This window comes from Azolla caroliniana, unplaced genomic scaffold (assembly GCF_043228905.1).
Source record: "Azolla caroliniana isolate FFs.n. ecotype wild unplaced genomic scaffold, voAzoCaro1.0.p SCAF_695, whole genome shotgun sequence".
NCBI classification, from domain to species: Eukaryota; Viridiplantae; Streptophyta; class Polypodiopsida; order Salviniales; family Salviniaceae; genus Azolla; species Azolla caroliniana.
In genome coordinates this window covers 1-16699 of record NW_028231130.1, presented here as the reverse complement: position 1 = coordinate 16699, position 16699 = coordinate 1, and the positions used below count along the sequence as shown (strand labels likewise).

General features: G+C 37.5%; 1 protein-coding gene across 1 annotated transcript; it reads left to right on the top strand.

Moving 5' to 3' along the window:
• The first annotated feature begins 3903 nt into the window (after positions 1-3903).
• LOC147847759 (homeobox-DDT domain protein RLT2-like) lies at positions 3904-13769 on the top strand. Its single transcript, XM_087338858.1, has 18 exons — positions 3904-4185; positions 4622-5176; positions 5542-5645; positions 6089-6622; positions 6722-6802; positions 6915-7091; positions 7371-7593; positions 7744-7844; positions 7964-8050; positions 8134-8289; positions 8387-8560; positions 8649-8822; positions 9420-10121; positions 10519-10983; positions 11387-12013; positions 12193-12297; positions 12394-12633; positions 12729-13769. Exons 1-18 carry the CDS (start codon positions 4080-4082, stop codon positions 13404-13406), a joined length of 5289 nt encoding a protein of 1762 aa, XP_087194984.1. The 5' UTR covers positions 3904-4079; the 3' UTR covers positions 13407-13769.
• Positions 13770-16699: the final 2930 nt, after the last annotated feature.

Genomic DNA, 16699 nt, shown 5'->3' with positions numbered 1-16699 from the left:
GTCCACAATGCATGTGAAAACTTTATCCTAACCTTAATCACCATAATCTACTAATTTCAATTAAAAAAGAAAATATTGCATGCTCATAATAAAAGCCAATGGTAACACTTTATGAAGGCAAAGTTTTCCACACTTATTGAAAAAACTAAAACTCTTTTATATGATGTTTTGATTGTTTATAGAAAAGTAAACTTGCTTTGTCGAAATCTATGTACATGGAGGATCAACATTGGCTATAACCTTAAATAAGAGTTATATAAATGCCATATGTAGTCTGGTGACACATTTCATATTACCATAAGGAGCATTGACTTCTTTTCTCCCCCTTGGATTCAACCATTTTGTGCCTTGAGGAGGTTGTACACTCAATAAAAATAACCTTTTTGAGAAAAAGTGGTACCACATTTTGGTTGTTTGGAGAAAGAGGGAGGGAGAGAACAAGTTGCACACCCTCCAAATGGCATGCCTTAGTGTATTTAAACAAATAAAGTTTTGTAGGAATAAAAATGCTTGTACACGAAGAAGGCTCTCATTTATGAGAACTTGTATAGACAATTCGATGTAAGAAATATTGATCCTTGTTCAATCTAGGGTAAGCGAGAAGAAAGTCCTTGGTTACAAGATTGTATCTTTGCTCAAACATTAATTTTTTGTGAATTTTATCTTCCACGTGTTTTTGATCATAGGGCACAATAAAAATATGGACATTGTACTCCTCATTACCTTCTCAAGTACCCTTTTTTAAGTATGGCAACAACTCGTAATTCTTGGATATTGAAAAGCGTGTTTAATATTTATCAGCCACTATATCTATTCGCTTTGTCATAAAGTGTATCCCTAATCTCATGGAAAAGGCATTACAAAATAGATTACATGTTTTTACTTCTATCTTCTCTCTCGATCGGGGACCCTATTATTTATGACATCCAAATCTCGAGTAATGTATAGTTTCTAGAAGAAATGTAACATGCCTTTCAAGTTCTTTGCATTTCTAGTATTTCACATCCTTGAAAACACAATCGGACAAGCCTAAATTAGGAGTTATGGTTGTAAATCAATTGGCATAACTTAAGGTTCAATTTTGATTCATTGATGTTTTCCACTAGAAAAGAAATGAATACATTGTCATTTCATAGTTGCAAGACCAATGATCCATTGACCTTTAAATGATTATATCAATGATACACCCGTAAGTAAATAATCAGACGAAGAAATTTAATGATTTTGTGATTTTTTTCTACACCATGGAAGAGATATAATTGATTAGAGGGTATCTTTTTCACAAGATTAGAGAATCACTTTTTGATGAAGCATTTAGATATTACTTGAGAAATACACACACACACACACACACACACACACACACACACACACATCATACATACATACACGATACATACATACATACATAGAATTAAGAGCATGATTCATAATTTTCATTTAAAAGTAACTACACATTTGAACATCAACAAAAGTGAAGAAAATGTCGTCACACCAACCATTTTATGTCACAAAGCCAACTTACAACATGGCAAAATAAAATTCAATAAGATATATACTTGTGAAAGTGCGAGTTGGAACTTGAAAGACTCCTTCATATTAGGCAAAGGAGAAGGGCAGGCTTTGTTGGAATACTTCTAGGTACATTAGTGTTACGGGCATGACCATATAATATCCCGTGGTGAGATTTTACCGTAATAATCTTTACACTCTCGTTTAACCCTCACACTTATCCACGTGTATAGAATACTACGGTAAAATCTCACCACGGGATATTATATGGTCATGCTCGTAACAATTAGGCATCCAAATTATTGTATCAATAAGTTATTTATTTATTTTTGAGGTAATGTTAAAATGTACAAGAGGCGTTGCTTGTTAGAGTTCTCAAATAACATGAATGGTGGAAGACCATATTCTAGGTAGAGAAGCTTCTAAAGTGTTTGTTATTCTTCCGTGAAGCTATCCTTACAATAAAAATTACTTTTGTCTTCTGATTGTTAAAGAGTTATGGTCAATTTCGTAGTGAATTGGATCTAGCTTCTTTACCATATGGGACAAAGATATTGTCTTCAAGAACAATTCGTCCATCCATTGGATGCTAACCTATGAGAGAAAGAGACATCATGTGATAATTTTGGAACCACACAAAGAATATTAAAATGACATTTCTTCAAGGATGACACATGCACAATTTGAGAAAAGAAAACGATGTGCCAAAGACTCAGAGGATTGCTAGAGTGATACGACAATGCAACATTTGGTTTGGAGGAGTTTTATATGGCATGAAAGTCGAGAATCAAATCCATAAATTTATATTGGTAGCCAAACATCTTACAATTAGAATAAGTCAACTAGTTTGCAACATGAATTAGAGGAAGACAGCCACACTCGTGGTTGTTGGAGGTTCAAAGGTGGGTTTGTTAGATGGTAACTAACACATGAAAGCGGTTTATAGTTTATTTAGGGGCAGTGAGGTGTAGAGGACAACAACGGGATTGATTATGTGCAAGGCTAGCTGGAGGAGGGAGAACCTTTTATAGAAACACCCAATTCACACAAGAGAAGTATTGAGATTAAAATGCATGCTATGCAATTAAGAGAGGATACATAATTCTTACCGTACAGTGGTGAGAGAATACAATACAATAATACATGTACAGAGTACATATGTGTGTGTGTATGTATATATGTATCCACGGAGATGGAGTCACATATTTCAATGAATGCAAAATGAACGAAACACTATTCCTATTTATTTTCCTTTCCTTGGGCTCCCCTTCTATTCTCTTTACACACACGTGACACACGTTACACACACAATGTGCAGATAAAGTATGCATAAGCTTTTGTAGTCTAGTCTCTCCTCTAACAAAAAGAGAGACCAGGCGAGTCGAGAGAGATTAATACGCTCAAAAATGCTAAACTTTGGTCTTGAAGGCAAGATGACATTTGAAGATCGTGGTTCTCCAGTGTGGCCATTCCAAGGCCTCTTAAAAGGTGTTTCACATACAAGGTTTGCTTGGGCCTCTCCTCTCTCTCTCTCTCTCTAACACACACACACACACATTCTCTTCTCTGTATGTGTACATGCAAAGATGTATATCACACATACATGTGTGTCTCTACATCTATCTATCTCTCTCTCTCTCTGGATTGCTTGCCTTCTACTACTACTACTACTACTACTACTACATGCTCTCCTTATTCCTCCTCTTCCTGCTACTATTACATACTCTCCTTATTCCTCCCCACCCCCTCCTCACACTGGCCTCAAGTTTGGCCGGTTTTGTGAGCCAATAAACAAAGAAAACCGGCAAGAAAAAAACAAAATCCACCCTCTCTCTCTCTCTCTCTCTCCCATTACCACCCATCTCCATCCCCATCCATGGAAGGGAAGAAAGAATCCTTCCATGGATGGGATGGGATGGAAGAAGGAAGAAGGAAGAAGGAAGAAGAAAAGCAAGAAAGAATGAAGGAAGAAGAAGAAGAAGAAGAAGAAATAGCTGAGGAAGAAGAAGCAAGCAAGCAAGGAAAAGGTCGAAGAAGATCTGAGAGAGACAGAGCACAGAAGAGAGAGAAAGAGAGAGAGAGAGAGATAGAGAAAGTGAGAGAATCTCTCTCAGATCATAACACATTCTTCTTCTTCTTCTTCTTCTTCTTCGTCTTCAATCAATCTCCTCTGCCTTCTTCTTCTTCTTCTTCTTTCTTTCTTTCTTCTTCCTGTCATTCATCTGTTTCTGCTCTCTCTGTTCCTCCCCTGTTTCTCATCTCCCTCTCGTTCATTCATCTATTTCTGTTCTTCATCTCCCATACGCCCATCTTCATCCCCCCTTTCCTTTTTGAACAATCTGTTTTTAGGGTTCCTCTGCATCACTTCTTCTTCAGCATCATCACCGTTGTCTCCTCCCCCCCCGCCCCCACTTCTTCCTTTCGATACCCTTTGATGATCCCTGCCCCCTCAGAATGCCCTTATTTCAGTATCCCATCCATATAACAACCTTCTGTGTACAATTTCGTCGGCCTGCCTTTTTCATTACGGACCTCTAAATCCTTGTGGGAAGCAGAAAAATCCACCGATGGAGGAAGAAACCTCGAAAACCCCTCCCACCTCGCAGAAAGAGGATAAGAAGAGGAAAATGAAGACACCATTGCAGCTTGAGACTCTGGAACGCGCGTTCGCAGGTATGCCCTTTTTCTGATACCATGATCCCTCTCTGTTTCACTCTCTTTATACTAATCACGTTTAATAAGGAAGATGAAGATGAAGTAGGAGACGAGGACGCTTTGATCTGTGAAGTTTCTGAGCGTTTTTATCAGCGTAAAAACTTTGTATGAAATTTATAAGAGGAGATGGAAGAAAATAAAACTTTTGATTTGCAAAGTTCTCTGAATGTTTCCCCAGACGTTAATATCTACATGAAATTGATAAGGCGAGGAGGAGAAGAAGATTAACCTGCGATCTGCAATGTTTCTTTGATGTTGAATCTTTTGTTGTAAATTTGATACATGAAAACTTAAGTAGAGGAGGGATATGAAGGTTTGATCTGCGACATTCCTTCGATTTTGAACTTTATTGTTCCGAAACTGATCGAACCATTATGAATCTTTGCTCGAACAGAGGAGAAATACCCATCAGAGGCGATTCGAGCTCGCTTATCTATTCAGCTTGGTCTCTCTAACAGACAACTCAAGATGTGGTTTTGTCATCGAAGGCTTAAGGAAAGGAAAGCTAAGGAAGAAGATCAAGAAGAAGAAGAAGAAGAGCCAGCGATAAGCTCTGATAGAAGCCCACAATTACATCTAAAGGTAACATCCTCTCAGAATATGCAGAAGGCATCCACTAACACAAAGATAGATCCTCCATCAATTCCTCTAAAAAAGGAAGAGCAACTTAGTAGTGGTAGCTACCATTCCAGAGATGAAAAGGACTGGAAGATCAAGAGGAGAGAAGGCGGATATGTAGACAAAGAATCAGCAAATTCAAAGAAGAAACGGATTGTAGGAAGGGAAGCTGCAATTATGAATAGTAGTATGGATCCTTGCAGAATTGCAGAACTACGAGCTATTGCTGCTGTAGAAGCACAATTAGGAGAGCCTTTGAGGGAGGATAGCCCTTGTTTAGGCATCGAGTTTGATCCCCTTCCAACGACAGGAGCTTTTTCCTCACCTCTTGGTATGCCTATACTCTCTCTCTCTCTCTCTCATAGATACGCCATGTTTTGTTCTCATGCACATATAAACGAGATAACATTTCCTCATGGATGAGATAATGTTTCCTTCCTTGTTTTCATAGATGAGGCGACATAGCATTTTCTTTATTGTTAATATCTTTGAGATGCCATTTCCTTTTAACGTTCAAAATGCTGATGTACCATTTTCAGTTGTAATTTCTTGTTAATTGTCATAGGTTACTCTGGCCTCTGACAGACATTAATACATCTTCATTTCTTTTTCTCTTTTTTGGCTTTAGATAGATCTATACAGTATTTTATCTGTCTCTTACTTTTTCCCCTGTGGATCACTCTACAATTTTTGTAGTGTCTTCGCAACAACAGGACCACTGGAAATCCTTCAGTTCACAGGATTTGAGAAGCCGAGTTGAGGACATAAGTAGCGGGAAAGCTGATATCAAGCTACAAAGAGTAAGCTTTATCCTTCATCCCTGTGCCTATTCATGAGAATACAGATGGATATATCTTCATTAATTGAGCCTACTCAATGAATGAGTAGATATATAGATGGATCAACAAATATATATATATAAAATCCTTTTCCTGGGGGATTTCCCTAGAGATAGAAATGCTGTCGTCTTTAGGATGCCAAATGGGTGTGGGTAAGAAAGTCATATTTTCATCCATGGAATGCCACGAAAGAGTATGGGACCATAAGTCAATACGTTGAATCAATACAATCCACTTTTGGTGGTTCACATAGGCAGATGTTTGAATATTAAAGAAAATTAAGGTATTAAATAATATAATTACAGTTTTGATGCAGATATTGATGAAGATAGGATCCAGAGAAACGAACAATTAATTTGGTGTGAGACATAGAGAGTTAGACTAAATTTTATTTTTGTTTCCAGGATCCCTTTTATCCTGAGCACAACAAAAAATCAGCTCGTAATCGAAAATCCATGGGAATGGACAGTGGACAGAGTGTGAGCACTCAGTTAGGTTTGAGGTCATTACAGGAATATAAATTCATTCCAGAGAAGCCGTCTGGGAGGGATGGTGTAGCATCTAAATCACAAGAAAGATCAACGCCTTCAAAAGTTTTTCTTGGATCTGAGAGTTCTAGGTCAGGTTTCATGCTACAAAGAGGTCTTATGCAGGGACATGAGAGCCATGTAAATGCATTTGGATTCGATGAAAAGCCACTCAATGCTAGTGGTGGTAATCTAATGATGCAGAGTGATATGCACAATACTTTTGCTTTTGCTCAACCTCGGAGTTCACATCATCAGGATGCATTCAGATCTTTTAGTTATGAGGGGCAATTTGGGGGTTATAATGGCCTTTATCATGTAATGCCATCTGGAACTTCTTCTGTTCATGGCATTGGGAAGCATCATAACAATAGTGAAGAGGAGTTGATGCACGGGAACAAGAAAAGGAAGGTGGGTTGTAAGATTCTCGATGCTTCAAATTTCACTTGGTTTGTTGTTTTTTGTGATCCAAATGTGTGCTGACATAACAGTTGGTTGGCTTACTCGCAGAATGAAGAGACGAGAGTCATAAAGGATGTAGATTTTCAAAGAAAAAGGATGCAGAAAGATGTGGACCTTGCTCAATGGAAGGTCAGTGTACATCTAGAGTGTGGATTTCTGGTTCAAGTTTTGATTATTTGAAAAATTACATATGAGAGAGGATGCTGCCTCATCATAAATATGTTTGTTTTGACTGAAACAGAGGGGAGAGCAATTACAAAAGGACAGAGAGAAAGAAACTGAGAGAATAATGAGAGAAAAGCAGAGAGAAGATGAGCGTATACAACGTGAAAGGCTACGTGAAGATGAGAGAGTTCAACGAGAAGTAAAGAGAGAAATGGAGCGTCAGGAACGACTTGTACAAAAGGAAGCTCAAAGGGTATATACTTAAATCATATGATATATAGCCTTTAAACTGGCCAGTCTGTTATGTACGAACACACAATCAAGTAGGAGTTAATTAAGGCTACAGCCGAAGCATAACCATCCATGGTTAATGGACCAACTGTGTAGCCATAACCATAGCTAATGGACAAACTTTAGCTTTGATAACTTAACTCCTAATTGTTCAGTTATGTGTTTGCTCATAACACATTATGTCAAGTGTGAATGCTAGGTTGAATTTTCTTATTTGTGACACTATTTGGTCCTCATTCAGCTAGAGAGAGAACGAGAGAAAGAGGAGGCAAGGAAGGTTAAAGAAGCTACTAGGCTCAAGGCTGCCATTGAAAGAGCAACCGCTCGCAGATTAGCTCGAGAATGTGTGGAACTTATTGATGATGAACGCCTTGAACTCTTAGAAGCTGCTGCAACATCACATGGACTTCCCTCTATATATCTCTTAGATGGAGATACATTAAAGGGATTGGATAGATACAAAGGTATGAATGAGAACGCTTGGTTATGAACGTATTTTCCCTTCATGTTTACAGATTATTTTATGGAATCAGTTGTTCTGTGCTAATTAATTTATTGCTCTACCTACATACTTTAAATAGACATGTTTTTTTGGCATGTTGAATCTCTTGCAGAGTCTTTAAAGAAGTTCCCACCTCCATCTGTGAAGATGAAGAATCCGCTTGGAATCAGCCCATGGATTGACTCTCAGCAGAATCTTGGGAACCTTTTCATGGTATGCATTGTGGGCCTGTAATCAGGAGTACTGTTTACATGTTGAGATCCATGTAGCTGAAAATAATACTTTTTGTTACTCTTCTCCTAAGTTATTGTTTGATGTGTTACTGTTTACAGGTATGGAAGTTCTTGATAGCGTTTGCAGATGTTCTGGGCCTCTGGCCCTTTACCCTTGATGAATTTGTACAAGCATTCCATGACTATGTGAGATCCTCATATCTAGTGTGTGGCTTCTATATATACATTGAATACAATTTGGTGTTCCTTATCTTTGATATGTTATTCAGGATCCTAGACTACTTGCAGAGATACATATTTCACTCATTAGAACTATGTTAAGAGATATAGAAGATGTTGGGAAAGTTTCTGCATACGGGGGTGCTGTGAATCAATACACAGCACCATCAACTATTGGAGGCGGGCATTCACAACTTGTGGAATCCGTAAGTACAATCAGTTGGAGAGAAATCTTACACTTCAATTATTCATATCAATGACTAATCCTCTTCTTGACCTATCTTTATTTTTTGGTATTCCCAGGCGTTAGCATGGGGATTTGATTATAGAGAATGGAGCCGGTATCTTAACCCTTTAACTTGGCCTGAAATTCTCAGGCAGTTCTCTCTAGCCGCTGGATATGGCCCCATTTGGAAACAACAGGCTGAAGTTATTAATGTACCCATTGTTGATGATGGTCTTCATGCCCATCAGAAGGTTCTTTCTAAACTGCGTAATGCTAAGTTCTTTTTTTGTTGATGTTAGCTGGATCAAATGCTTAGGTGGTTTTTTTTCGCTTCTAAAGGGACATGGTGCTGAGCAAAATATGAGATCTGTAAGCAAAGCAAAGGTTGGGTCAAATTCTCGTAAATGCGGATACCGATTGACACCTGGTACAGTAAAATATGCCGCATTTCATGTACTCTCAGTTGAAGGACCAAGTGGCCTTCCGATTACAGAGATAGCTGACCGTATTGAGGTATTCTCAGTTCTTGCCCCATAGCTACCTTCTTCCTGTTTTTTTCCTTGGTTTTGTTAGCCTTCCACAATAGCCTATGTGATATCTTGAATGCTTGTCAAAGCTGTTTATCTTGTAAGACTATACATGCACATGTGATTCGGTATCCATAACATGAGAGCGGTGGCAATATATTCCTGTGCACATTATGCACGATGGGATTGCCATGCACTTAATGATAATTTTAATCTTTTTTGATGCACAATGACATAAGAGTAGTGGTGATATAGTCCTGTGCACGCTATGCATAATGAAATTGCCGTCGAACTTGCCATAATGTTTTTCCTGTTCGGGTGTGTGCTTCCATTTTAACTGACTTTTGTTTATATACTACAATTCATTTTGTCTTATTTTTCTTTTTTATGCTTTATTTGGGGGATAGCTTTTTGTCTTATATTTATCCGTATGCTCAAAATGTTGATTTGGCCTTCTGATGTGTATAAAAATTAATATGCATGTCTACACGTGTATTTGCATGTATGTGTATATGTATCCAAAGACACCAAGTCATTATAGAAATCTGAAATCAACCTGATACACAATCTGTGTTTTCTCTAGAAATACGGTTTGCGCGACCTTTCAACAACCAAGACTCCTGAATCCTCCATTACGGCTGCATTGTCAAGAGACACAATTTTCTTTGAAAGGGTAGCACCTTCAACGTACTGTGTGAAGTCTCAATTCCGGAAAAATCCAGAGGATGCCGAACGGCTGCTACAAGCAGCAGTGGAAAGGACAAGGTTATTCCAGAGTGGGCCAATCTCTGATACTTATGATGTTGAGAAAGACATGGAAGGCATCGATGAGGTAGACAGAGAACAAGTTTCTGATGATGAGTCAGATGGTATGGATGTTGACAATGCAGATCGAGGCAAAGTTCCATGTTCTCTAAAGCAAGGGAAAGTCATTGAAACTGAAGGAACACCTGGTGACCCTATATCAAAAGTGAAGAAACCAGAACTTGTGGACAAAGGTTTAGAAAGTGTTCAGATGTATGATGATAAAGGAAAACATGCCTCATTGCCGAGTTTGATATCTACTAATGCATTAGTAGATGGAAGAGCAACAAGTTTGCATCTAGAAAAAGATGTTGATTCTAATGTAGACACAGAAATAGATGAAAGCCATGCGGGTGAGCCATGGGTGCAAGGCTTGATGGAAGGGGAGTATTCTGAACTTAGTGTTGAAGAGCGATTGAATGCATTAGTAGCATTAGTTGAAGCTGTGAACGAAGGAAATACTATTCGTGTGGCTTTGGAGGTGATGATTATATGCTTTTGCATATATCAAAATCATGTGTATTCCTTTTTGTAGTTCTCAAATAGAAATATAAAAACATGCATATCTTTATGATTTCAAGTAGGTATGTAAAAAAATGCATATGTTTTAGTTTCAAGTAGATAGAACAATGGGAAAATACAAAAAATACCCCTAGATTTCTTTATATTTAACAAGATTACCCTCTGTAACACACAACTTACAATTACATTGGGTATCCTGGTAAATATCTGAAAACTAGAGGTATTTTTAGTGTCTTGTTGATGAATATTCCTTTTCTACTTTTCAAGTATATTTGTAATTTCCAAGTAGGTAGAAAATGCATAATCCTTTTTTATGGAGTCTTCAAGTAGTGATGATGTCAACCTACTTTGCACAGGATCGCATGGAAGCTGCTACTGCTCTTAAGAGGCAAATGTGGGCTGAAGCACAACAAGATAAACGGCGTTCTAAAGAAGAACAGGTCTCAAAAGTTCAAGCTGCAGAAGGCTCCCGTATGGGTCCATGTGATGGAGATGTTAAGTCCTTAGAAACTGCCTCTGTAGGTGGTACAAAACATAATCCCCATCTTGATAAAGAATCAGGGCTACCCAGTCACCAAGATGCTTCAGTGATGGGTATATCGGGTGCTAGCTCCGAGAAAACCCGAGCACAGCTTAAAGTTGATATTGATTTCCGAGCTGATGAACTATATGTCTTTAGATCTCAGCCCCTTGGTATGGATCGGCGACACAATCGCTATTGGCAATTCATAACTGCTTATATTGCTGAAGATCCTGGTTGTGGGAGAGTGTATTTTGAATCATCTGAGGATGGCCACTGGGAAGTAATTGATACTGCAGAGGTACATGTGTGTTGGCTGTTGGAGTGCATTTCTTGCTAGTTTTGAAAAGTTATTTTAAAACTTACATTATAGGATGAAAAATTAATTGCATCTGTACTAATAAAAAATGGAGATTTTGTAAAATAACTGTATTCCTTTTTATCATGAAAAATAATGTCAAAATAGTGTTTCTTTTTATCATGAAAATTAACTCGTTTGTAACATTTTGCTAATAAATGGGAAATATGCTGCTTGTTTTAGCATTCCTACAAATTATCATTCGTTACATTTGCAAATAAGAGGTAGTTCATCACATTGTGCCATGCATATAAGGTGTTGGTTTTTCAGTTTTTGCTGATAAATCTACATGAAATGCAATAATCTGGTTTATTGTAGTGTTGCTTAAAGAATGATTATTAAGCAGGCTTTCAGCGCTTTAATGGAAAGTTTGGACACTCGAGGAGTTCGTGAAGCTCACCTTCATGGAGTTTTACAGAAGTTAGAAAATCTGATCAGGCAAGGAATGAATAAACTTTCTATTTGTAGCCAGAGATTACTTTTCAAAGAAGGCAAAATTATGAGCTCCAATAATGGGCTTGCTTCAACAAATGTTGCCGGTTATACATCAGAAGATGGCAGCTCAGAAAGTGGCACTGTATTTCAAGACAGCGGGAGCTTCAAATGTAGAGGATCGATACAGATTCAGAATGGAAATATTCAAACTGAAAGAAATGATGTGTTTGAGCGGTATAAAGAATTTGAAAAGTGGATTTGGAGTATGCAGACACCCGAATTTTCTGACCTCATTGCTATGAGGATCGCAAAGAGAAGTTCTGAACTTCTTGCATTATGTGAAATGTGCCATGATTTCTATTGGCCTCAGGAAAAACAGTGTTCATGTTGTCATACAGCCTTTGAAAATGCAGAGAAATTGAATGCCAAGTCCAGAATTAATGTGAATGAGCACGAAAAGAAACGAGGGATGACTAGTTCAGTTAAGTTGCTTCCACCCAGAGTTCAGGTTTTGAAGGCTCAGATCCTTTCCATTGAGGTTGGTGCTCTTTATGATGTTTTGTTTTTTTTATGTGAGATCATACTATGATCTAAAATAGTTTTTATGATAAAGCCTCAACTTAATCAAAACCTGGAGCTCCTTGTGATTTGGTTGTACCAAATTTAAATGTCTTCTAATGTTGCAATTTAAATTTACTGAAACTTATATTGTTATAGGCTGCTATTCCTATGGAGGCAATTAATTCATCATGGACAGGATCTCAACGGAAGGCATGGGGGGTTTCATTGAAGCATGCATCATCTCCCTCAGAACTACTTCAGGTGTTTAGTGTTTGAAATCTTATCTTGGAATTTCTTTATGAAATATGCTTTTCAATTCTGAGTCATTAACTGCATACCTATGTATGCGATGAATAGCTATTGACTGAGTTAGAAGGGGCAACTAAAAGAGATTGGTTGTCTTCTTCGTTCGGAACTACAAAAGAGCTCTTAGAGGATACTTCGTTGGATGTTCGAGATGGATCAAATGTTCTTCCTTGGGTTCCTCGGACAACCGCAGCTGTAGCTCTCCGGCTTCAAACATTTGATGCTGCCCTCTTTTATGATGTTGAACAGAAAAAACAACACTCGAGTGGTCAGATAGACACAAATCAAAAGGTAAGGCTTGTGTCTGAAGAAAGGAACAATTTTTTTTTTTGCATGTATCTCATGAACACATTTTTCTTATGATGTTTCTTATTTTGGTTTTTTAGGCATCTGGTTTGGCCTCTTCAAAAAAAGTTTTGAACCTTGATGCTGCTACAATTGAGGGAGGGAGTGATGTGCACAAAGATCCTGTCACAAAGGATAAGAAAGAGAGAGATCATATTTCTGAAGTATCTCGTCCATCTTTGGTAATTAAGGTCTCGAGAAGCAGGTATGAGAAACCGGCACAGGATAAAGAATTTAATCCTACTGCGGAGTATAAGCACTCCACTCCATGTAATGAGGAACTGAGCTTGAAAAAAGGAACAAATGAGTGGGAGAATTTTCGAGATAATGGTACAATCAATCAAACTAATGGTCAAATGCACTATGATAACGAAGAAGAAGAAAATACAAGTGGAGCTGAAGAGGAAGACGAGGAAGTTCTTATTGAGGATGAGTATGATGAGGAAGGGGAAGAGAAAGAGGAAGATGATGCTCCCTTGGAAGAACTCGATCAAGCAAAGGGGCAAACTATTGTCAATGAGGAACAACCTGATACAGACTCCATGGAAGAAGATATAGAGAACGGGGATGAAGAACGAGTGCAAAAACATGAATATAAACAAGATTTCAGCAAAGGTACAAGATATGACAGACCCCATTCAGATTTGGATTCAGATTCAGGCTCGGGATCCAACTCCGATTCGGATTCATGTTCCGATTCATATGATGAAAGTGACTGAACAATACAGCCAGCAGTTGTCAACATAATGTATGACCATAAAAGACCATTTGACAGGTACTTGTAAAAATATTGTAAAGAATCGAACTAGTTACCTCCTTATTGGCGGGAGGGGGGGCCCTCACATAGTTCTTACCACTAAGGTAGATGTCTTTAAATTGTAACAAATTTTTTCATATTTTTTCCATCTTTGTAGAATGTGGCAGGATATTCTCCAGATAATTGGATGCCACATGGATTGCATATGGGGCGCTGCCCACTCCACAAACATGCATAACTCTGCCAATGTATTACATACGAACCTCTCCTGAGGGGAGAGACATTCACTCATATTTTCAAGAATAATAGAAAATTAATTCGATAATTTGCTCTTTTTATTTTCGATGATTGGGTAAACATCCCATTTTGTTGTAAACCAATTGTCTCATGGGCCAATTATGGTCTTAGAAGACGTTAATCTCTCTCTCTCTCTCTCTCTCTCTCTCTCTCTCTCTCTCTCTCTGTGTGCTCCCGTTTCTCTCACACCACTGTTTTCTGCGTTCTATAGCTCATTAGAAAGCTCTTTGGAGAGTTTTTTAATAATGTTTATTTGCTGAATTCTATTGCCGTGGTGAGAAGTTATGAGCATTTTCGTCCGCAGCAAAATAATTGGATGCTTGAAATAGAAAGAAAAATGTTTTGAAGCAAAAAAAGAGATTTTAGTGAAGGCAAATGTTGAAATAAAATCTACAATTGAAGGGAAGGAAGATGTGATCATGATAAGGTGAAAATATGTTCTCTTGAAAGAAACCCCAAAAATCATGAAAAAGCATTCTAATACCATGGATGTGTTAGATGCGAGCAATATGAAATCGAAAGAAGAAAGAATAATATTGTCATTAGAGGTATATAAGAGAATGAAAAAGAGAATGCTTTATTTCTTGGAGAGAATATTATGAAACTCTTTGAAGATCACATTGCTATATGAGATGTTATTGTATATGCCGCACATAGGGTTGGCAAAAAGCAACTAGAGAGAGAGTCATGTCGAGCTATTCTTTGTACAATCTTACATGAATGTAAAAGGGTTATGATTCTATATAGTAGTAAGGTGTACTTAAAGGGACAAGTTTTTTTGTAACGGAGGATAGAATTCCACAAGAGCAAGAATGTAGAAGGCAAGCATATGCACCTAGGAAAGCAAATCAAAATGCATAGCAAGCAACGACCTATGGAACTAAAAGTTCTTCAAGATTGAAAGTAACGTTTTGGAATTGTAGAGGATATCCATGGAAAAAGGGTTTAGGACAATGATTTAGCTCAAGGTATGAATATTATATTTTTGGCTGAAACATGGGAGCATGAGGCAAAACGTATACCTAAGATAGATGGTTATCTCATAAAATTGATATGGCCTCACTCCAAAGGGAATATTGGGCGTGTTGGGATAGCATGTATTTACCATGAGAGCTTAGATAATTGTATCAAAGTATGCAAATATGATGACTATAAGAGATACATATGGATAAAGGTTATAATTTGGGGAAAGAGAAGCTCTATATAGTTGCATGTTACATTCCTCACAAAGACTCAAAACTAATATAGTGAGTTTGGGTTAGATTGTGACGATCCTTTTACTGAGTTATGCCATGATATACTTTCATTTGAGAAGCTTGGTAAAGTTTTAATTATGGGAGACTTCAATGCAAGAGTTGGAAATTTTCAAAATGTGGTGACATTTGAAGAAAATGTAGTAGAACATTGTTTATTGCTGACTAAGAGGATTATGTCATGTCAGATTATGGAAAACTTTTGATTTACATATGCTAAATTGCACAAACTTGATTATCCTAAATGGTATAAATGCACTCTCATTGACAAATGTGCTCACATGTTTACCATCCTCAAGTGGAGGAAGTGTGGTTGATGACGCATTAATGTTGGCATGTGATCTATCATTGGTGAATGTGTTTAAAGTTGGTTCTCTATCTTCAGACTCAGACCACAAGCCATTGTACTTAGAGCTTGCAATTCCACATTTCACCAATAGATGCCCTGGAGTGAAAGACGAAAAGATATGTATCATTCAACCTTGCTGCAAAAAAGTTAAGATGTATGCAAATGAAGTGGAGAACCATTTGTTAAATTTTTCTCTAAGCAACGATGTTCAAGAAAATTGACAACATTTGAAGGATATCATGCTTAAGATTAGATATCAATACTTTAAGAGGCATGTGGGTGGGCATAAGATTCGTAGTTTTCCATGTAATTCTTGGTTCGACGATGAATGTAAGATATATCTCAAATGGTATAAGTCCATAGAAGGGGAAAATGAAAAGATCGTTGCATGGCACCTATATAAGAAAGTAGTGAAGCGAAAGAAAAGAAGATATTTCCAAATGCAAGAGATGAAAAAGAAAAATTTGTTTAAGCTCAAACCAAATTTAGCATGGGGACAAGAAGATGCTCAAGGTCACTTTACAAATGAAGAGATGTTAGACTATGTACAAAGGCAATATATGCATGAATGTGTGGCTCCTATGGTTGAGAAAATTGAAACACCATGCACTACATGTATCGATATTGATGATGTCAATAAGGGAATAAAGGTGGTGAGTGGGAAAGCAACAGATGCAACCTATGTCTCAAGTGAGCTTTTAAAATGGACAATGCCACATACTCGGCATTGGATAACGACAATTATAGAGGAAGCTATAAAACAAGGTTTTCCAAATGATTGGCTTTTGAATTGGATTAAATCAAGTATCAAATTATCGTACAATAATGGTGAGCTCAACTATTGCTAAATTATATAGCACTATTATGGAGCAAAAGATAAGTACATGGGCTGAAAGTACGAGCAAAAGAGCACTTGGGCAAGCAGGATTTAAACCCAAACACTCCACTGTGGATCATTTAGTCACATTGAGAGTAATCATGGAAGAGAGTCAACTACAAGGAAAAACACTTTATTGTTGTTTTGTTGATTTCAAGAAAGTTTTTGATATCGTACCACGAAGTGAGCTTTGGAATAGAATGATAGAAATTGACATGCCATTAGAGTATCGAGTTGTTGTTGCATGCCTATATGAACAAGTTAAATGCCAACCAAAAATTAATAGTGGATTCTCAAAGAACTTTTTAAGTAACATGGGGCTCAAGCAAGGATGTTCACTATCACCCACACTCTTTGGCTTATGTATTGATATATTAGAAGTAGTTAATAAGGTTCTAAGAGAAGAAGGATTGAATGCCCCCAAATTGATGCAACATGTTATCGTATTGCTTCTATATGTAGATGATGTGGTACTCTTC

Bases quoted from the DNA above. Each gene is read 5' to 3' on its own strand.
- LOC147847759 (XM_087338858.1), top strand. From the start codon at position 4,080: ATGGAGGAAGAAACCTCGAAAACCCCTCCCACCTCGCAGAAAGAGGAT. The intron at 8,561-8,648 runs GTTCTTTCTAAA...TCGCTTCTAAAG, and splicing joins GTCTTCATGCCCATCAGAAG to GGACATGGTGCTGAGCAAAA. The intron at 12,634-12,728 runs GTAAGGCTTGTG...TTGGTTTTTTAG, and splicing joins AGATAGACACAAATCAAAAG to GCATCTGGTTTGGCCTCTTC.